This window comes from Pezoporus flaviventris, unplaced genomic scaffold, assembly GCF_033815535.1.
Source record: "Pezoporus flaviventris isolate CSIRO_AGI_PZ_B2104156 unplaced genomic scaffold, CSIRO_AGI_Pfla_v1 ptg000045l, whole genome shotgun sequence".
In the NCBI taxonomy this organism is placed as follows: Eukaryota; Metazoa; Chordata; class Aves; order Psittaciformes; family Psittacidae; genus Pezoporus; species Pezoporus flaviventris.
Window position 1 is genome coordinate 22,947,713 of NW_026892593.1, and position 22,698 is coordinate 22,970,410.

Here is a 22,698-nt window from a genome sequence, read left to right on the forward strand (position 1 = left end):
AACCATTCTATGATTCTATTTGCTAACCTTTTAAACAAACATGAGCTACAAGACCTGGACTTACTTTGCATTACAAATAGGTGTGGAGCTCCAGAAATCTTGTCTTTTAAGAAGAAACAAGAAGAATGCAGATGTTGGGAGGGAATAAGAAAGTGAAAAATACTTTATGTTTTCTATAGTCAGCTTGACAACCATAATTTTCACTTTTCTTCCTTCTGAGGACATAAACTATTTCTTTTTTCTGTCCCCTTTGCTTTACTTAAAATCAGTTATTCTCCTGACTGGCACGAATGCAGAGCAGCCATGATGGAAGAGCTGGCAGATGAAGTAAAAATATATGGCATGTGTTTTCAGGTTTGGTTACTAAGACAAACAAACAAACAAACAACCCCCCCCCCAACCCACCCAAACAAACAAACCAACACAACCCTACCCTCTGCCCCCAACTAAAAATTAGACCATAAAATCTAAGGTCATACATAAGGAACAGCAAAATTACAAATGAACGGAATAACTGCAAGGGTCAAGGTTTATCTGTATTTCTTTCTACTAAAATCATTTGGGCACTAGAGTAAATGGAAGTAGCTGAGTTAATTCAGGTGATTGATTATTCAGTACTCACAGTATAAAAATGAACATAACTTTTCTCTTTCTGCATAAGGTTACATAAGAACCTGCACAGTTATATTATTATACTGTAGAGATGTGCACAGAAATGTATAGCTTCAAGTAAACTTTAACCCAGCAACTCTTCAGCTTCCGAGGTTAACATGGTACAAGTTAAAGCAAAGCTAAGTAAAGCAACACTGCAAATAATTTCCAACAATTTCTTATCTTTTCTATCCTCCTGCAAACCTTTTTGCTAGTTTCTACAGAAATGTCACTGGATCAGAAGAGACAACTGCTCACAGAAATGCCTCTTTGCCCACAAAATTATGATTCATAATACAAGGAAGCTTTCGAAGTTAGGTTCAAATCAATGTGTACATCATTTTGAAATAAAGTCTATGCAATCCTCAGTCACGGGACTTACTAAGGTGCTCTTCTGGCTTAGTATAGTTAGATGCATTCATCAAGCGTATATATATAGCTGGTTTCAATGCAAATGAGCTCCTTTGAACAAATAACCTGGCTAATTATAACAAGTTTTTAAAGTGTAGCCATCCAGAAGTAGTCATAAAGGTTTAACATTTCTTAGATTAATAAATTATTTTTAAGCTACAGATAAATCTACATTATTTTTTCCTTAGTGCTCTTCGTGTTTTACATATTTCAACTGACCATTGCCAGAGTCACTGATTGTGCATCTTACAAAAAACTGAGGGATAATAGAACAAATTAAGTATATATTGATACTTCCTGCAAGGTAATGATTTGATAAGAACACTACTTATAGCCTATAGTTCCTCCATGCAGCCCAAGAGGGTAAATAACTGAAAAGCTGAAGAAACTCTCAGGTGGCATGTACATGTTTGCATGCACATGTGCAGACACAAACATCTGACTACCAGAGAACTGTAAAGTAAAAGTAAGTGTAAAAAAAAAATATATCTTTTTAAAACAAATATTCCTTTATAGGCATATCAAAATACCCTAAATATACTTTAATTGTTGCATGATAGAATTTGTGCTTGACTACATTGGTTAAAAGAAAACTCAGAGCAGCAGACATTATCAGCCAAGCTATTCAGAGTATATATCCAAGTTCCCACATTCAAAAATGAGAACACTGCAAAGTTAGATGTATAACGTTGAATATGTTTCATTTAGCTATTAGGTGACTCAAGAAACTACCTGTTACAGTAAGGATTCCCCTGCATTTCTGTACTTTGGAAGTCTAAGTAAGTGTGACAACACAATTTAATTATTTATACTGTAATCAGATATGCCTTTAAAAATATAACTTCTTATTGTATATAGAAAATTATATACTAACAGTTTCAGGCAACTAACACAAATCGTGTTGGCTATTAAAATAAGACATTAGAATTTAGAGCTAAAATGAAGGTATCTTAATTTTCTCCTCAATCATTTAGTAAGTTGACATAATCATTGCCAAGGTTGTAAAACAAACAAGCAAACAAACAAAAAACCTCACTGACTGTATTTATTCCACTATAATTTTAAAGAAAAAAAGAAGTGTTTCTTATACATAACTGCATAGCGGCACGAACAGGGCAGGCACCATCTCGTTAGAACTCTTTAATATTTTTTTCAGAGGCTGAATTTCTTAAATTCAGAGGCCTGCACTTTGTACCAGTCCTGTGAGCAGATCTAGGTCTCTTCACTTACAGTTTTTTGATACGGCATGAAGGAGTAATATGTAACAAAAATATCTAGAGGCTGGAGGGCGAACTGGTTTTCACATAACAGAAAGAGATAAGGGGAATATAGGATGTATGAAGTTTTGATTTTGGAAAGAAATGTTAGAGGGCTGCAAGTGCAACAGAAAAATAACAGTAGGCTCTTGAAGATACAAAAATAAACCACAGCAAGGAGGACCAGCCCATAGCACAGTCTGAGTGAAGCTATTCTTGATATTACTACATAAATTCACTGAGTAGGTTTGACTGAAGTAGTTGAAGTCAAAATAAGTCACTCCACTGTCATCAGTAGACTTCATTCAGGCCACCATGTGCAGTCATGACCCTTCTTCCTTTTCATCTAGGCAAAGAATCCTCCCTGTTTCACAGAACAATACCATCTCCCAGTTCTCTAAGAAACTGTGTCAGTACCCACCTCCCAGAGGTTTTTTTTAAGCAGTTGCATCTATGCCTGCCTCAAACCAATAAAATTCATAAAGCCTCTGCACATTTCTTGTGACACACAGGAGCAAAGCCCATTCAGTGTATTAGTGTTAATGGGAAGATTGAGGGGAGGCTCAGTAACTCTGGGACCATTATGGTAACTGCAAGCAATGAAAACACACACAGCTAAAACATAGAATCATAGAATAGTTAGGGTTGGAAAGGACCTTAAGATTATCTAGTTCCAACCCCCCTGCCATGGGCAGAGACACCTCACACTAAATCATACCACCCAAGGCTTCGTCGTCCAACCGAGCCTTGAACACCGCCAGGGATGGAGAATTCACATCTTCCCTGGGCAACCCATTCCAGTGCTCTCCACCCTTACAGTAAAGAATTTCTTCCTTATATCCAATCTAAGCTTCCCCTGTTTGAGTTTTAACCCAATTACCCCTTGTCCTATCACTACAGTCTCTAATGAATAGTCCCTCTCCAGTGTCCCTATAAGATCCCCTTCAGATACTGGAAGGCTGATACGAAGTCTCCATGCAGCCTTCTCTTCTCCAGGCTCAACAGCTCCAACTTCCTCAGCCTATCTTCATACAGGAGGTGCTCCAGTCCCCTGATCATCCTTGTGGCCCTTCTCTGGACTTGTTCCAACAGTTCCATGTCCTTTTATGTTGAGAACACCAGAACTGTACACAATACTCCAAGTGAGGTCTCACGAGAGCAGAGTAGGGGGGCAGGATCACCTCCTTCGACCTGCTGGTCACGCTCCTTTTGATGCAGCCCAGGATACGGTTGGCTTTCTGGGCTGCGAGCACACACTGAAGCCGGCTCATGTTCATTTTCTCATCAACCAACACCCCCAAGTCCTTCTCCACAGGGCTGCTCTGAATCTCATCTTTGCCCAACCTGTAGCTGTGCCTGGGATTGCTCCTACCCAGGTGTAGGACCTTGCACTTGTTACGGTTAAACTTCGTAAGGTTGGCATCAGCCCACCTCACAAGCATGTCGAGGTCCCTCTGGATAGCATTCCTTCCCTCCAGCGTATCAACCGAACCACACGGCTTGGTATCATCAGCAAACTTGCTGAGGGCACACTCAATCCCACTGTCTATGTCAGTGACAAAGACAGGTCCCAACACCGATCGCTGAGGACACCACTTGTTACTGGTCTCCCGCTGGACATTGAGCCGTTGACCACAACTCTTTGCATGAAGGGAAATTATTTTTGCTTATTTAAGTTGTGCATGTGGAGTAAAAAGCTCTTTCAGGCAAATTATCTACTGCCCAAATACAGCATAAGGCATGTAAAACACTGAAGCACAGGTCCAAACCTAGTGTTCAGACCCCATGGCTAGTCAGAATACCTGCTAACATAACATTTTCAAAAGTAAACTCTGCCCTCATGGAGCCTGCCATGACTGGATTTAAGCATTTCCTATGCTTTGAACTAGTGCCTTAACCTGTTTTTCTGGTGTATATGTGACAATGTTGACAAGAGTTTGTAACAGTTCAGGATTCTAACTAAAGTGACCAAAACATTATGAGGCGATGTTGGCCAAATGTTTGAAAGCAAGAAATCTCCCATTGCTTCAAATTCCTTCAAATATTTTCCTTTGGGGACATAACTTGTATTTTATCATAATGATTTCTATTTGCTTCTGGAGCATGAGTCATGCTCTTCAATGATTTTTGGTTGATTGCATAACTATTAGTGAGAACAGGGTTTGGCTAGTTTTTATTCGGTTTGGGGTTTTTTTAATAAGAATTCCTGCTTACCTTCAGGTGAAGTACCCGGCTTTTGAGAAAACGCAGAGCTTATTTTACTTTTTTTGCTGCCACTGCTGTTGACAGACAAGGTGGACTGAATTTTTCTGTGCATTTTTTCTGAAACAGGAGCCGAATGTTTTCTGTTGTCTGCAGGCACGTGCTTGATCCCATTGTGAATTCCACTTCCATTACTCAGACCCGCGTGGCCATTTTGGATTTTGCCACTTTCTTCCTCACCCCTTTCCAGTGCTGAAGTATTCGGCTGAGGCAAGCGTTGAGGTTGTGCTTAAAATAAAAGAAAGAAAGGGTTAATTTAAATTCAGCACCACACAGAAGGTTTGCAAGACTCTGTGAATTACACAGGGAGAATAAGGCAAGCAATTTGAAGAAGGAAAAAATCAAGAACACGAGAAAAAGTAGCAAAACTGAGATAAATTTCCTTTAGGGAAGACAAAGAAAGAATGGGGGAAATGCAAGAGAATGAGAGAAAAAGGTGTTGAATCATAGAATCATAGAATAGTTTCTTTTGGAAAGGACCTTCAAAGGTCATCTAGTCCAACCCCCTGCAGTGAGTAGGGACATCTTCAATAGATCAGCTGCTCAGAACCACATCCAGCCTGGCTTTGGATGTCTCCAGGGATGGCACATCCACCACCTCTCTGGGCAACCTGTTCCAGTATTTTACCACCCTCATTTTAAAGAATTTTATTCCTTGCATCCAGCATGAATCTCCCCCTTTTAGCTTAGAACCATCACTCCTTGTCCTACTGCAACAGGCCCCACTAAAAAGCCTCTCATGGATTGCTGGGAAGAACAGAGCAAATCAAAATCTGGTTTTGTGGAAGAGGTGAACCAGTAACCAGAAGAAACACACATTCAAACACCACACAGCTGTGGCAAGCCACAGCTCAATTCAGAATGACAATTTTTAAAATTGCATTAATGGGCCAGTTAGGGCTCTTAATGGCAACAAACTGAAATGGTCAAAGGAAAAAAGTACAAAACCAGTCAAAGCAGGAATCTGCAGTAGCCTGGCTAAGACTCCAAGTGTATATAACCCTATTTTAAAGAGAGGGCATGAAACTTAACCATTCTTTGTTGAGGTACTGTATCATAAAGGAGAATGGAAAAACATATTGTTTATATATTTAAAGCACGTATCTAAAGAAAAGATGCAGGATCCAACTTGAAGATTCATATTTAGAAAAAAAAGAAAAAAAACAGACTTTGAAAACTAATTAAACTATGCACATAGTAACACAATAATATTTCATAATCAAAGGCTCAGCCCAATCACCTCTCTTAATCAGAACTGCATCATGCTTGGACATAGTCTTTTCAGACAGCCCAATCTTCAACTATTTATAAATCTAATGTCAAGGAAGAAGTACAGATACTACTGACCACCCAGATGAAGAGAGACTGAACAGTGCCAGCAGTAAAGAAAAACAATGCTGCAGTTCATTCTCTTTTCAAATGATTAGCATCCATTTTCAGATGATTTTACAGTATAGCTTTGAATGTATATTACACTGTGTCCAAGATAACAATATGTAAAGATAACTATACTTGCCTTCCTCTAAAAGAAACATCTCCACTGATCACTTCAGGTAAAAGTTACAAAACTTTTTAACAAATATTACTGGGACATGCATACCAACATGGTCTTTAAAAAGACTCTGAGTCCTGATTTTGCCTTCAAACTCTAAATGCTTCCCTTTTACCAAGGACACTGACACCATTCTCAGGCTGCTTCCTCCAACTATCACAAACTTGTCTAGATTAATCTTCGTATGAATCTTAAACTTTAAGTCCTGGTCGCATTGACAGACAAGAGATACTCTTCATAATAGTTTAAATATGAACTAGGATTTTAAGAAGATACTCTAGACTAAACACATCTATTTAGGTCAGAGTAACCCTGATAGAACTTTATAAAAGTGATAATCTTGTGTTGCAGGAAAGAAAGGAAGGGCTGGGAAAAACATTTTTGGCTTAATCTTTCCAAAGATGTTGCAAGGAAGACAAAGATTACTCCCATCCATTACCAGAAATAATTGCTCATGAACCTCCATCTAACCAAGCAGGAGCACAATGCTGACACCTGAACAACTAACCGTTGCACAAAAAGTTTTTCATTGCCAAAACTGAAACTGCTCTTCCTTCCACTTTTGCATTAGTGTTTGCAGAACTTACAAAGAGAAGCATAAGCAAGCCACTTTCTTCACTTTGGAATTTGATTTGTAGTATATATTCTGTTCACTTTTCCAGACTTTTATAAAGGACCCAAAGCAGATTTTTAGGGAGTTTTCACTTACCTGAATAGGATTCATTAAAAGAAGACTATTCAGGAACCCTTTATGTAGGTCCTTTCCACTTATGTGCACAACGAATTTTATAAAAATTAAAATGTTTTCATTCCATTTTAAAAATAGTCAATGTAGACTTAACCTCAGTCAAAAATTAATTCTTTGGCAACATCAGGAATAAAAATTTTGCTCTCTGAAATTCAGTGTTCATACTCATAGTTCCCTATAGCTTTTTTTTCATTACCCCATTCAAATGTAAAATGTACTATTTAGAACAGTTCTTCTCACATTCCATGAAATGATGTTTCCTCACACTGCACTGCCTGATTCCCAGCTGTGGAGTGGTGCAGTTATACCAATAACCTGGCATTACTGGGGAGGGATTAACCTTCCTCAGTAAATAAAAACAATAGCTCATACTAAAAATTCTGCATGTCTGGACATAAGTTTCTGAAACTGACAGTTATGACCTTTTCCAAGCCAGCTAATTTGGTGGTGACAGCTTACAACTGTTTGTGTATTTTTGGTGCTTTGCTATAATACAGTTATGTGACAAATTATCCAAAATACAGTCTCCAAAATTAGGCGTGTTTCTGTCAAACTGTGGGTGAATGGGAAGTCTTAGGGAACCTAAACAGATGTAGGCTTTTATTATTATTTTTACTAAAGGTTTGGGAGACATTTTTGGTGTTTTGGTGAGGATTTTTTTTTAATCCTTTTATTAAATAATCCTGTTCCCAAAGTACTCTTACTTCAGTCTTTTAGCATTAACATACAACTTTTTAGCTGACTGGCTTTACAGTATTCACATGTGATATGCGGGTCAAATCGAAATGGAATAAAACCCCAAATGGATTAGTTATCTCAATTTAAATTTATTTTAACTTTATTGATAATTTTGCACTAGGGAGACTTGAATCTTATGGTTAAAACACACTTGAAACCAATTAGGAACCATATGACTGCATTCTAGCATAAAGAACAAAAGCAATTGACAGTTCCAAGATTAAGCCACAACCACTCAGTTTAAAACAGAAATATTTTTACCTTATTTTTTAAAGGTTGTGTATGTCTTAAAAAAAAAAAAGGTGTAATATGGGGAACGACACAATGATTCTTAAAACACAGTGATACCCAGGGACTCTCACTCTCTCTTTAATGATCCACTGCTCTCATTCAGCTGTCTTTCTTTTTTCAAATCTTTACATATGTGACAGCTCTCAAAAGTAGACCATAGACCATCTGGCATTTTCCGAGGTGTAACTTGTGCAAATTCAGCTCTACTGGGAACACAATGCTATCTTCTGCCTGCGTTATAAAAGATACAATAGAATGTAGAACTTATGAGTTGTTTTGAATTATTCATTTTTTGCCTGTATATTCAAGAAATTTTACAAACTCTGCATTTTGTACTACATAATCACATGCGTTAAAGGTACAAAGAAACTTTTTGACACCTCTTTTCTACAGAAAGATGGCATTTTGTTTGATATGTGAACATTCAGCGCCTGTTATATCATTCTAAACAGGCCGTGTGCTGCTACAAAAGATCCCATTTTATACTCTATGTATGAGCAAAAAATTTATTCTTGATATTCAGTAACTAAGGCAATACACATCAAAATTTAAAATATGAGTTGGATGAACATTCAGCATCTTTAAATCAGGATGGCACTGGTCACTTACTATATGTTAGAGATTTAAAAAAAAAAAAAAATCATTCCTCATGCAACACAGAAAAATTGCCATTTCAAACATCCACAATGAATAGTTTCAAATGTCCTAAGAAATACTGTGCTTTTTAGGTTAATATGTTTTTAATCTTTAGCAAAACCAGTAGATTTAAGTCAATATTTTATACAGTGCTAACACTAGTGGATTTTCAATAAGAATGATAAATATTGGATTAATGATTCAATAGACTGAATCTTTTTTGATAGAAAACTAGCAGATAATGTAGCTAGTAATAACTGTACATGAATCTGCTGCCTGTGGAAAAGCAATAAAAAGGCAATATATTGCTATAGCATATAATCTATTAGCGTGTTTCACTGCTTCCCTGTCATTGGTTTCCTTGCAAAGTGGGCCTTAATACAATAACTTTTGCTATTATTTAACTGACTTTACATCATAATTTAATTGTGAGGTTACTATCTGGTGAAAAAATATCTGAGTACCAAATATTTACTTGATGGTTTTGAAGTAACTCTGCACATTCCCGTTTAGACTGTAAAATTCTTAGCACAGTTTAAATAAATATGGACATACGTATCCACATTGACAATACATTATTTACACCTTTCAAAAGCTGTTCTTAGGAGAAAAATCCTGATGCAGGCATTTGCTAGAAAAATGTATGTCAACACATGGAAACTCTCAACCAAAAGAGGACAGTCTAAGCTATCATTAGGGATTCTATACAAAACACAAAAACAAACATACATACAATACTGACTCCTCAGAATCAAAGTGAATCAAAAGAAAACATCAGGAGGGAGAGAAGAATTGAGACAGCTAATTAGTAGCTTAATCACATGAAAAGCAAATCCAAGGCAGCTGAAACAGATGCCCATGGAGCTTGCTAGTGTGGCTAATGCCACCAGTGGAAAAAATACTTTCCAGTTTACAACTTGAGTCATCTGACTGTACACCCAGAGAGGTAAAAACACTGCTTTTCTTCACTTATGACACAATAGTTTATCACACCAGATCAGGCCACAGAAGCAATGTTTTTGCAGTTGGACTCGGGAAGAATAAAATGCACAACTCCTGGGTGTAAAAAAAAATAAAATAAAATACAACCTTTGGTATTTTCAAATATTGAGAAAATTCAAAGTATCATTTAATTTGAAAATATCCTCAAACCTCCTCTGCCTCCCAAAACAGCTGAAACCACAATAAGGGTGTGAGCTCTTTTTAGGAAACAGAGGTCCTGTTTGGGTCCATTAATGTTGAAAGCCAAGATCTACATGCTAATTTGACCTGGGGAAATTGTTTGATCTCAGTGGTAGCTGCTCCTACTCCCTCTGTATGGATCACACACAGCAGACCACGTGAAAGGCAAGTAGAAATCAGGCCTCTGTTTTTTATCAGTGCTTCTTCGTAACACCAACCTAAGCTTGAGGCGAAAAAGAACACAAATGACAGTCATGGATTGCACAGTAAAACCAGGCGCTGCCTGGATTCTAGAGTAAAATTAAGGTGATTCCAAATTGCTTCTGGAAAAGATATCAATTTCTGAGATATAAAAGGCGACACTTCCAACTGACTAGCAAAAGATCTTACCTTTCCAAAAGTACTACAAATCGTATGCATTCATACACTCAATAAGCATAAAATTTCAGTGAAGCTGGGAGAACTCAAATATCTCAAACTCTCTCCCTCCCCACGTTTCTAACCAAAATCCTGACTAGTCTCTATGTGATCTTCAAGCTACATCAATAGTTTGCTCTGCCTAGCTATCCAGAATATTAACATTCAGATTACAAGATGTACCTCTGAGTCAACCTGTGAAGTGGCTTTTGTCAGCAATTATTTTTGAAGATTTTCTAGGACATAAATAGCATATACTGCAGCTTCTATATCAGAGAAGGCATACATTAACTAAATAACAAGGTACCATCAAGGTACAATCTATCTTTTAAAATCAATTTTTTTACACTGAATTTTTTATACCATGCTGACTTTACAAGGAAAACAAAGTACCAACTAACAGCATCAGCCACCTTTTTAGAATTGCTTCTTGTAAGACATGAGGACACCTTCAAAATGAATACAATATATTATTATGAAACAGGATGTCCTTTGTAATGAAAATACTGTAGTAAAATTACTGGTACGAGTTTCACAGGACCCACACTGAGAACACTTTGTTAAAATACGTCTGAGAACACATTCAGAGAACACTGGCTATAACAGGGGCCTGGCAGGGGACAAAGGGAAAAGACATTTTATCCCGTCAGCTCTCAGTTGGTGAAGGGCTGATGCGGGTGGCAAACGCCTGTATTCGTGTATGTTTATGGGTTGAGAAGGCAATGCAAGTGCACAAAAAGGTGCCAAGACTACTCTTAAATCTGTGCAAAGACACCTGCAGTGCCTTCCTTTGGAAGCACCGCAGGACCTTACACGCTGTTTGAAGGGTTGCACGAATTGTATAAAGATGTCTTTGACATACCCAGAAAGAAGCAGTTACCACAGTGAAGCATGAAAAGCGCTGGTAGCCAGAGGTTTACAAAGTTGATAGGCATTCCTAATGAAAATGTGGAGCGAATTTCTCTATTTACAAATCCTCTTTCCTGACATGCTTTTGCAAAAGGAAGAGATTCCTGCTGATTTTTCTTCATGATTATCAACAGCAAATTTTTAATCATTGCTGAAGTGAACAAATGCTTAACATTTTTAATTACCTATCTTTTAACAATTATCTCAAAATCCAAATATCCTTTTGTCTTCTAATTACCATTAGATTATCAGTGAATTCTCCCTCTTTATCATACACAAATCTTGCCATCATTAGCAATGTTTTTTGCGATACTGCAAATATTGGCATCTATGATAAACTTTGCGGATGATTTGGAAATTCTTGCTAGATCACAATATAATTAGAAATAAAGATGTTTCACATAATGCAATGATTTTTAAGCCACATCTACATAAAGTGGAGTATAGCCCTTACTCTAGGATACAGTTTTCAGGTCTTGAGAACAAACTGTAGTAGCTCACCACGAAAAATCCAAGAAAAGAGCCAAACACAAAATAGAACATTATGGGTAATAGACACCTGGGAAATAAATTTCTATATAAAGCTGCATTCAGAAGTGGGAAATTTTACCACAAGCTTTCTGCTTGCAAATTTATCTACCCTTTTTTCTCCTTATACATTCTGCTAGAGGACTGGAAAAAAAAAAAAAAAGCAGTATATTTGCCCTTATCTCTTATAGCATTACAACTAACCACAGCAGTGGTGATCATTGCACAGAGATGTGCAATGACAGATTAACTCACAGTCACCATTCCAACATTCCACTGGCGTATTTATGTTGGTTTACACCATTAATTACTAGTGAAGCTGATTTTTTTTTTTTTTTATTTAAGGTGAAATGCTTAGGTATTTCTACATGTTTTCTACACAGGTAGCTTATTAAGAGGCATCTTAATCTACTTGATTTTTTTTGTTAAATCTTGCTTTATAGTGTACAGTGGCTTGTAAAAGTTGGCTCTGAGAACAAAATGATAAACACATTAAGAATCAGAGATTTTTTTGTTAATTTCTAAAGTGCTGAATTTGATCTATAACATATATAATCAGTAATTTAATAAAGTGAAGACAGTCCCCCAAACAGTAAAGGATACAAAGGGGTGCAAATCCAATACAATCACATCTCACTGAGTAACAGAATGCTTTGCTTCTGGAGCTCTGATTTTCAAAGGAAGGTTAATTAACCACTAGATGTAAAAAAGGTAATCCAAGCTGCTGGCATGACAATTACAGCAGTTATGCAATTAGTACCTATTACAACATATGGTTATACTATTGCATAAAGACACACTGGTTTCCCATGGAATTTAAGACATTAAGTCAGATATTTGGAGCAGTTTTGATGCCCCTCACCATTGTGTTACTGGTTCCCAAATCAAATAACAAAACATCAAAGAGAAGCTACAAACAACAGGATATCGCTTGCTGGGTACTGCCTCATGAGCAGCACAGCAGGATGTACCAGGCAGGAGAGATAACCTCAATGTCATTAACAGCCTTAACATGTGCAAGTGCACCAGCATGTCCTCTTAGCCCCAGCACCTCCTGCTCCCTTCCTCAAAACCCCAGCCACCACTAACAAAACAGACACTGTTTCACTGCAGGAAAGAACATCGGATGGTGATTCAAATAGCTTCTCAGCCTAACCAGTTCACTGCTTGCCTCTGAGTCAGAAAATACTCAAAGGTCAGGTTCATTCCCCACTGACCATATACCCTGAGTTTTCAGATGATGAGATTACAGTGTTCAGTTAAACTCATACAAATATACATAAACACTGGCTCTACTTGTTTTTTAAAAGAACATAAAAGGAAATGCTGGAACAAGCATTTCCCTTCGGGTTCACTGCTCTCTTGATTTCTAGTCCTCCACTCACAGAAGACTGCAAAAAGTGTTCAACCTTAAGTGTGAATCTGATCACCTGCTCTCAGTGCTCTGTCTTTTGTCATCTCTATAATTCTAAGTAATAACCAATAGCTACTATTAACAAAACTAATAAGATGTAGAAATAAAATAAGTAAAAAAAAAAAAAAAAAGGAATAAAACCAGAATGACAGCAACAAAGAGTGGGTAATATAAAAAGGTAGCAGGAAAATACAGAATATCAGTACAAAAGTAATAATACATACATTGATAACTGAGTTTCTGATCCCTTTGCTGCACTTGTTTTCTCTCTAGTATTCTTTCTTGCAACCTAGAGCTGATGCTAAGTTTGGCATCCACTGACATCAAGTATTGGAAAACCAAAGAAAGAAAGACAGAAAGCACAGCTGCAAGGAAAATTGAACAGGAGAAGCAAATGGGCAGTAACCACAAGGAACAGGCTAAAACTTGGGATTTTACATTATTAAAACAAGAGTAGGGCAAAAACATCAAAAGAAAAAAGAGCAGACAGCAACCACCCAGAAGAAGACAGCACTGGAGGGGAAGGAGACAGAAAGGGAAAAAAAAATCCCCCCAGTGAGCTGAGACACTTTCAGTCTGTGAGGGCAGAAAAGAGTAGAGAAGAAGAAACAACAAAAAAAAAACCCCAACAAGTAAAATCCCATTCAAGCAGAAGTATTTTCTTAATTTTTACAAAAGGATTAAATAAGAAATTATTAGTTGATAAACAATGAAATAAAATAAACACATTGTACTTATACAGTGATCTCACACTGACGCAATAGTTCCCCTTCTACTGGAGGTCAGAGAGGCTCCTGAAGCCTAAGCCAAAAATCAGCCACATTCAGCAATAGCAGCATGATGGAAAATGGAAATTCCATGTCAGAAAACAGGGTGAGGACTTCAGGTCCATAACAATAACTCTTCATGACCCAGCTTGTCATTACTAGAGACAGGATAGCTCATAGAGTGATTGTCAGTAGGAGAAAAAAGATGTGGAAAAGTAGCAGAGAGTAAAGCAAGTGTCCAGCTGTTTTCCCATCCTGAAAAAGCAGAGGATGATCAGAAAGAGAAGCAACATGCATCTGCACCAGTAACATTAAACACACTGAGAAGGGTTACTCTCTGAGTGCCCTTCAGCTAAGGGAATTCCCTCATAGCTAACAGGGTCTAGGCGATGGGGGTAGGAGTCCTGTCACCGATCCACCTGGCTGCTATGCCCACGAGTGGGATGAATGGGGCTCTCCCATCCCAAAGCACTGCAGAGATCCCAGGTCACCAAAGGACTTTGGGCACACACATGAAGTCCAGGCAAAGCTATCATAAACTGGGTCTTGGGCTGCTTTATGCCACCAATGCACCAGTTTGGCATTAAGATGAAATGAGAGCTCCTTTTTCTGTTTTCAAACTGTTCTGGCATGCCTTGAAGAGATATGTTACAATCTCACCTGAAATGTTTTTGTGCAAACTGTACAGATTCTTGAGAATACACCTTCAAAGTCTTCTTATCAGAGCCCTTAAAAAAACTAAATTCTCTTTTTTTTTCCTTATTTAAATTCAAAATTGCAAGGAACCATGGACTGAAGGCTGCATCTCTGCATCAGAGCTCACTGCCCTGTCCCTTCCCCACCCCACAGGCAGTTTTACACTGAAACAGTAGCTTCATATACTGAAGAGAAAGGGAATGTTTTATTTCAGAGTGCAAAAATTTATCAGCTAAGGGATTAGTGTGTTCAATTCAAAGCTGAATGTGCTTAACACCTAATCACTGTCACCAAGACTTAGGACACAGGAAAATGTTTTTTACTTACTTCTTATTTACTGTATTCTACCAAAATGACACAGGAAGTCCTCTTTCTGACTCAGCTGGACAAACCCACCCATCCTGGCCAAGCTTTGACCAATGACCTGCATTGCATGAATTCAATATAGTAAAAAAAAACAACCAAAAGCTGCTAAATGAGTTTTTGTCTGCTGCTCATTCATATATCCCTTAGAGCAGTGCAAAAGTCAGATTGCTCTCTGTGCCTGGTGAAGACCGAACTTCCTGCAAAAATGATGCACTTAGTTTCCTGAAAGGAAGCAAAGCATAAGCTGCTCAAACAATTCACAAGAGAGCTCTGATATCTGAGCCACGCAGTTACAAATCTGCCCTGCTACAAAAATACAGTGTCACATCAGTGACCGACAGCTACAAGCACGAAAATTCAGAGAAACAAATGCATTAATGCAAAGGAAAAAGCACCAATTATCTGAAGAAAGAGGTAAATTGTCTTAACAGGACGAAATTACCTGTAAAACCTTTTCCTTTCATCCACAACTGAGTTAAATTCTGATTCTCCACTCACCTCATGAAACAAGATAAAATCTCTATGAAATTATTATGCCCAAACTATTTCAGTATAGTAGAGGCGAGTAGTACCTGCAAGTCCTTATACTACAGAACTGACTGAATAGCAGCAGAAAACTGTTTTTTATCTCTAACATACAGAATGAGAGTATTCTTATTTCAACATGCTTAAAGGCGTTCAACATTATGTATGGAATCGTTTTAATTCTTTACTAGAAATATAACAAATATTCCTTCCAACTTATAAAACTATGCAATTTGGCCCACTGAATTTTATTTAGTTCACCCTCTGTTTAAAATACTTCTGAGCAGCATTTAAATTTGGACAAGGCCCATGCTTTGAATCAATGCTTCTTGCAACAGGGATCTTTTTTCTGAAAACCTTGTTTTGTCTTATTTAGAAGACATAATTCCTTTTATTTGCAGAGGTAAAGACAATCCTTCTCCACTAATCACCATTACTTATTTCTTTCAATGGAGTACAGACTCAGCAGTGAGATCTGTGCTATGTTAATGTTATTCATAATACTGAAAAGTACCAATTTCTACGTCTAAAACCATTTTGCAAATAAGCTTAAGGATTTTACAGGAAAGAAACAACATTTAGAATTTACAGTTACTTTTTTGTCCTTTTACAATTAAAAAGCTTTAAAAAATCACAGCTGAGGCAGCAAGTTCCTCTTACGCAAAAAAGATCCAAAGTGCAGGAGCAAACCTCACCTTATAGCAAAGAAAGCAACTACATCACATGCAAACAACCTTTCGTCACTGCTTACACAAGCCTTCAGCCCCACAAAAGCATTCATGTCACCATGAGCAACAGCAGCTCGACAGGCTGGCTATGGGTGAGCCAAACTGCTGCCTCCATCCCTTTGTGCTGTGCAGCTGTTCCATGCTTGGGAAACATCTCAGCCTCACTTCTTGCATTTCTTGGCCCTGAACAAAAAAGCCCTTAGGAAATCATTCAAACAACTGCCAAAAGGACAGAACTGCACTGTTTTTTATACACCCTTATCCACTCTACTAAAGATTCATGCCATCTGCCATTTTATTTGCACTGCTATGATAGCCCTGCCACTTGCAGTTAATTCCAGAACCCTTTTCTTTACTGTTCCTTTATTACAACTAGCTATATTTTATTAGGCCATACCATTTTCTCAGGCTGCTGGAATTAACAGCTCACAATGGAAACATCTCCCTACCACCTTATATTTAATTAGTGATCTATTAATCAAGACAAAATTCCTTGTTTCTGATTAGTACGGTACTGCCAAGCCAAACTACTCAAAAATCTTCAAAAGTTTCTTTTTAAATGCATCCTTTTTATTGGCATTGTCAATTTCAAGTCTTTAACTGTCAGCTTTTGTCAGTACTTACCGACTAAGACCAGGTTAATTTTTTGTTTATTTTATAAAAAATTAAATCTCACATTATCACGACTCTAGAAGCTAAGATTTGCATAGTGTGCTGTAACAGTTAACAGTTGTTCTGTTTTCCCTGAATACACAGTTTCTTTCCATAATGTTTAATTTACTGTTAATTTTCCAGTAGTCAAAATAATCATTCTAATAACAAGGTTCACTGCTACTTACAAAATAGCTTAAATGTTGATGTTAACACACAGAAGCTGAACTGAACAGTCCTTTATACTGAGGCACTTTAAACACACACACAGTCAGCCTCTAAGAACAACCCTGCTGTCATTGCTTACAAGTACATAACTGTAATAGAGTAAAAAGTGGGGAAACAGGAAAAAGGACTATTCAAACAAAAAAAAAAGAGGGAAAGGGGGACTAGAGAATATTGTGCAAACAGAAAAGAGAAAGATGGCTTAGAGATAGTAACTATAATAGGGATGGGTCAGTCTTTTTTTACTTTATAAAATAAATATGGGGAAGGGGACGTAGAACCATTTATTGCGAATAGGATCAAATCTTAAACACTCTTCCAAGTTTGACTCTACCAAGATCTACCACTTCTCTTTCTATTGTATCAGCAATCCATATACTTTATTCCAAAATTATCATAATTTCTAAAGGATTCTTTCTTTACTGATCAAAACCTTCACGTGCCATTATGTTACAGTCATTGTGAAATGGGTATCTAACTCTGCCTTCAAGTTTTCAGAGCAAAGTGGATTATTCTACAGGAACCTTGCCTGTGCTATCAAACAACTTTTCTCACCTTTTCCATAAGGACCTGTTCCACAAATACCCAACAAACTATTGATAATGAGACCGAAATTGCTTGTCCTATTCCAGCTATCCTAGCAGAATCCCTGGTGTGGATGCAAACCTTATAACAAAAGAGACCTATTGCCAGGTTATTTTCAAAGAGGTTATTTTGCCAAGTTCAAGGAGGGAGCACAGCACAGCAAGTGAGGTCTCTCCATTATGCTGCTCTTCTCACAGAGCTATAGTGGATACTATGCAATACCCAAATGGACAAAAACAATCAGTAAATTATTTAAAATTAAGATTGAATTTATTGAATAAATTGTAGGGAAAAGATTCATCATGTATAACACTACCCTACTGATGGGAATCAGAAAATCAAGTGGATAGAGAAATAGAAGTAACAGTCAAAGGAAAGGAACAAGAGGAAGGGAGGGGAAAAGAAAAAAAAAAAAGGTAACTTTTATTAGAATGCCTCCTTTAAAATGTTAAAATGGTGCTGTGTGTTGGTTGTTCCCTTCCATACCTTTCCAAAGGCAAATACTGTCTTATTTGTTGTAAATACAAAACTCATACTAGTTTCAAATTTCCAAGTCTTTGATCCAGGACAGAACAGTTTACAAAATACCTGTGATGAGGACTGCTTTGAAACATGTAGATATTTCTAACTTATTCAGATGCATGAACATACTCTCCTAGATACTTTATAGAATGATTAGGGCATAGCTCCACTGAAAGATTTATTCCCATATAAAAATATTTCTCAATACTGATTTTACATCATAAATATGCTATGGACTATTATCACTGAAAACTCAGCACACAATAAAAAGAATATATACCAAGGTAGGGAAATACTTTATAAAGTTATAGTTACAAAGTGAGCTAGGAAATACTAAATTGTTAGATGAGCTGGTGTAATTTAGTAAAATCACATATATGACAAGTACATGTGCATTACCCCAAAGTTAGCTCCATATCCCGCTGCGCCACCCAAATATATATTTTTTTTTATATCACCTTGTGAAAAACTCAGTTTAATCACTCAGACAATCCTTCCCAAGCAGGATGATCCCAAATCTTCTCACCAAAGCTTACTGCTTCCTTTATTTTGAAATTCAAGCAAAAAGAGTATTCTTTACTCATCTCCTGATTGTCTGAGTTGTGCTGACCAAAAAGATGTTCAGTCTGGTTTGACACTTCTCTTATGGCCAATTTTGGTAAACATAATAATCTTTCATTGCTTTTCTGTTAAAATGTGAGTTTTATTTTAACTTGGCAGAATGCAGTTAAATTATGAATTTGTCCTAATAAAGAAAAAAGGAAAGGGTACACGCCTTCTACCTGGCTAAGAGCTTTAACTTCTGAAGAAAGACATCTCTCAGAGCTACCCATACTTGAAGACAGACTTGCTGTTGCTCTGCTGAGGAATGGGCAAACAGCTTATGCTGTCTCTCAGGGGCAAAAACTTGTCCTGAAGGTTAAATCTGACTCATAGGCCACATATCTTATAGGCTTGCCTAACAGCTTGCTCTACTTGATTTGCCTCAAAAGTAAACTTCGTAACATTTTATGCAAACATTATACCACCTTAAGTCTGAGCTATAAATCAATAAAACTCACTTAAGCTTGAGGAACTTCTGCAAGAGGAAATAACCTTTCAGTTGAAATTCTGCTCTAATTAACACTAGCGTTCCTAAATCTGACATTTTTCTCTAAACAAGTATCATAATATTTATAGCTTCAGATTTAAGTAATAACATGATAGTTGAGATATTGCATAGAATTTGAGGGAAACTGGTTTAAAAGGAAAAATTTAAGCCTCTAAATTTCTTGGGTCCAGACATAAACTTCCAAATTTGAAACCTCTCATCTCAGAACGCCATGGGTTTGTATTTCATGATCAAAAATTACAAGCAGAGTTTCCATGCAAAAACCTGCTTCTCACATGCCAGAACACTACTGTTTAATTAAAAATAGTTAAGTCTCAGGTGGCAAATAATTCATTATTCTCTTAAATCAAACCTCTATTTTTGGAGGCCTACCTCATCAGTATAATGAGTTAACAAAACCAGTATTAGAAATAGCCCAAGTGACCACAGCTGTTTGACATTTGAATGTTTTTCAAAGGGATTCTTTGGGTTTGGATCATGAATAATATTTTTTTAGGGAAAACAAAAAACTGCCAGCACTAGCACCACAACAACACACAAACAGGTCATAAGCTCCTGTTTTTCCTTGTCCTTTACAAAAATACCTTCAGGGAAAGGTACTTGTGGGTACTTTTGCACTGCAGATATTACCAGAATGCAGAACAACTAGTATTCAGACCTTTCTTTCCTCTGGATAGCTATTTAAAGAAGAAAAATATTTAACCATAATTACTCGGCTAAGCCTTCTGCTGTGACCATAAGCTCCCCTTCATCTTTCACTTTTTTACCAGCAAATACAATATTTGAAAGATTAAAAACTATTTTTACTCTCTAAATTTTGAAGAATTAATCATTTTGATGTACACAGAATATACAGTACTACAGTACTACTTTTCAGCTGTATAAACTACTCTAGGACTCCAGGTATTGCAAACACACAATAGCAAACGTAAAATAAAATTTTAAACAGAAAAACTAAGACAGTTTTTCTCATGTTATAAGTTTAAGACATCCTTGCCAGAAGCAGGTTCCTAAAAGTACAAGTTGCATGATGATACTTTTGCACACTTTGTAATTTGGTGTTTGCTAAAAATGGCTTACTGAATACCGTTAGCACAGAAAATAGCAGACTGAAACCACACTGACTCATTGGTTTTGTAGGGCAATATTTCACATAGAACACAGTCAGAATTTTATTACTCTTCCTTTTTAAGGAACTACTACAAATGTATTGTACTTTTTCCCCTATAAGAGGAACTAACCAGGAAAAGAACATATTCTTTCCAGTCTAGGCAAAACAGCACATTAATTCTGAGACAGTATCAATACAACAAAGGAAAATATTCTGAAATTAAGATACAGTTTACTTCAGGCTCAAACACAGCAAGCACAGTAATCTTCATACTACTTGAAGAATTTCATCTTTTTCTGCTACTGATGATTATTGCCATTCAAACTTCCCCAGCCTCAGACCATAAATTCAGATGATGTTTTGAAAGTCAGAAGGAGTAACACAGAAAATGAAAGGCTTCAGGTAATTCTAGCTACTAGTGATATGCAGAATACATGCACCTATCATACGGTCACCTGGTGCAGTTTAAAGTTCTCACTGAAGTTTCACCACTGTTCTGTAAATGGATCAACAACAGTAAGTTTATTTCTCCACATGGAGTCACCACAGAGTATACAAATTCCTCACCCTTTGCATTCCATCATTAACTGCATCGCTTCAAAACATTCAACCCATATTTGAAGGGAAGAGGCTACACAGAAAACATCTGCATCCCACAGCAGCTCTGTTTATAAGGGGCTACTAATTCAGCAACACGTGGGTCTTTCCACAGATATCTTCTGTAAACACCGAAGACCAAGTCTTTGAAGACTAACTGCAAGGATACAGATATCTGTGAATAAGCCTCTTTGCCCAGGAGATGGTGAAATGAAAATTAAATTAAAATGCTATGGTTGTGCAACAACGAGGTGTGAAATTCCCTCTCAACTGAGAGATTTGATCCCAGAAATTCCTAGGGGAAATGAAAAGTGGTGAGATGGATACACTTTCAACAAGAAAAGACCTACCTTTCTGCAGAAGTCTCCAGGCAGACACTGGAAAGAGTGTGTCATCTTTATCCATTAAAAAAAAAAGAGGAGGGAAATCTAAACAAGCCCAGCTGAATCATCAAGACTCAGATGAACAGTAGCAAACATGAGCTCCAGTTGAGTATGTGTGCACCAGCTGCAAACCCTGATTAGTCTATCTGGAATACTGAAAATGTCTGGTCTCTTGGTATTCTGATAGCACTGGCTTCTGATTTTTCAATTGTATTTCTCAGCCCACTGCCAAAGTACTGTTGATCGCTTCTCTCCTCAGCTTCAACTGGTGTATCATCAGCAGGACTAAATCCATGAGTCTTTCACTGCCTTAGTACTTCTGATGCACGACACACTGACCTGTCTGTAAGCCAACTGAATTCCAAAATTTTGTTAAACAGCATAATTTTCACTACCACCTTTACGAGATGCTTTATCTTGACTGGCATAAGTACTCCAAATATGCTCTACAACACAGGTAACTTTCTTCCAGTTTATATAATCAAAGCCGTAGTTCACTATTTAGTGGCTGAAAACTTGCCACAGCATATCCCGGGTAGGCAGCTATGAAGAAAATTAACTCTTTCACAGCAAAACCAGTAACAAAACTATTATAATAAATCACATTCTACCTCCTGTGTTGTGCTAAGGGACTAGCTCATGCACAACATTTTCAAAGAATGTTTGCAAAAATGCTTGTGTTGTCAGCCATTTACAGCTGGTTGGGAAGAAGTTAAAAAACATCAGGCTCCTCAGGAGACATGAGCGGAGTTATCTGAGGACTTCTGGAACAGAAGTAGTATGAGATCTGTCAGGTCAGAGGGAGAAACAGAAGTAACACAGGCTAGTTCTATGCTTGGGAAAGGATTAGAAAATCTCTCTGGGAGGAGTTCTTAAGGAAGACCTTCACACTTCTTTTTCTTCTACTGGCCAGATTCCTCAAAGAGTTATCCTTTTTAAACAAGGATCTAAATATCAAATACTGCATTCCTGTAGTTAAATATTGAACTGATTAAAGTTTTTTCATTCATAGGTTTGCAGATTTTTATACCTGGGCATATTTGTAACATTGTACATAAATCACTTTTTTAACTAAAAGAATACACCTTTCAGATTTAGCAATATATTTTGAATAATTTCCATTAATCTATTCTGCACAATTTCCGTACTCACAAACTCAGTTACACTGCAAGAAGATTATCATACTTTCTAGCTTTCAAGAGAACCATTTAAGTTACTTCAAGCTCTGTGCAATATTTTAGAGATAGAATTAAAAAAGGCAACTGAAATCACAATAACTGGAAGATGACTCTGCACCATAAATTAGCCAAGAAGATAAATATGGATTAATATCAAACAAAAAGAACAGTTCTAACAGCAGATTATCTTCATTGCCTTGGAAAAAAAGTCCCAAACCCAAACTGCGTAATTTAAGCTACAGTAATCAGTCACTTAGC

At 37.1% G+C, this 22,698-nt stretch overlaps 1 protein-coding gene across 1 annotated transcript in view; it reads right to left on the bottom strand.

Moving 5' to 3' along the window:
• Window positions 1-22,698, bottom strand: part of MDFIC (MyoD family inhibitor domain containing) — a 52,164-nt gene that overhangs the window by 12,939 nt on the left and 16,527 nt on the right. The window contains 1 exon segment of the mRNA XM_061467686.1: window positions 4,533-4,808. Coding sequence (XP_061323670.1) covers window positions 4,533-4,808 — 276 coding nt within the window.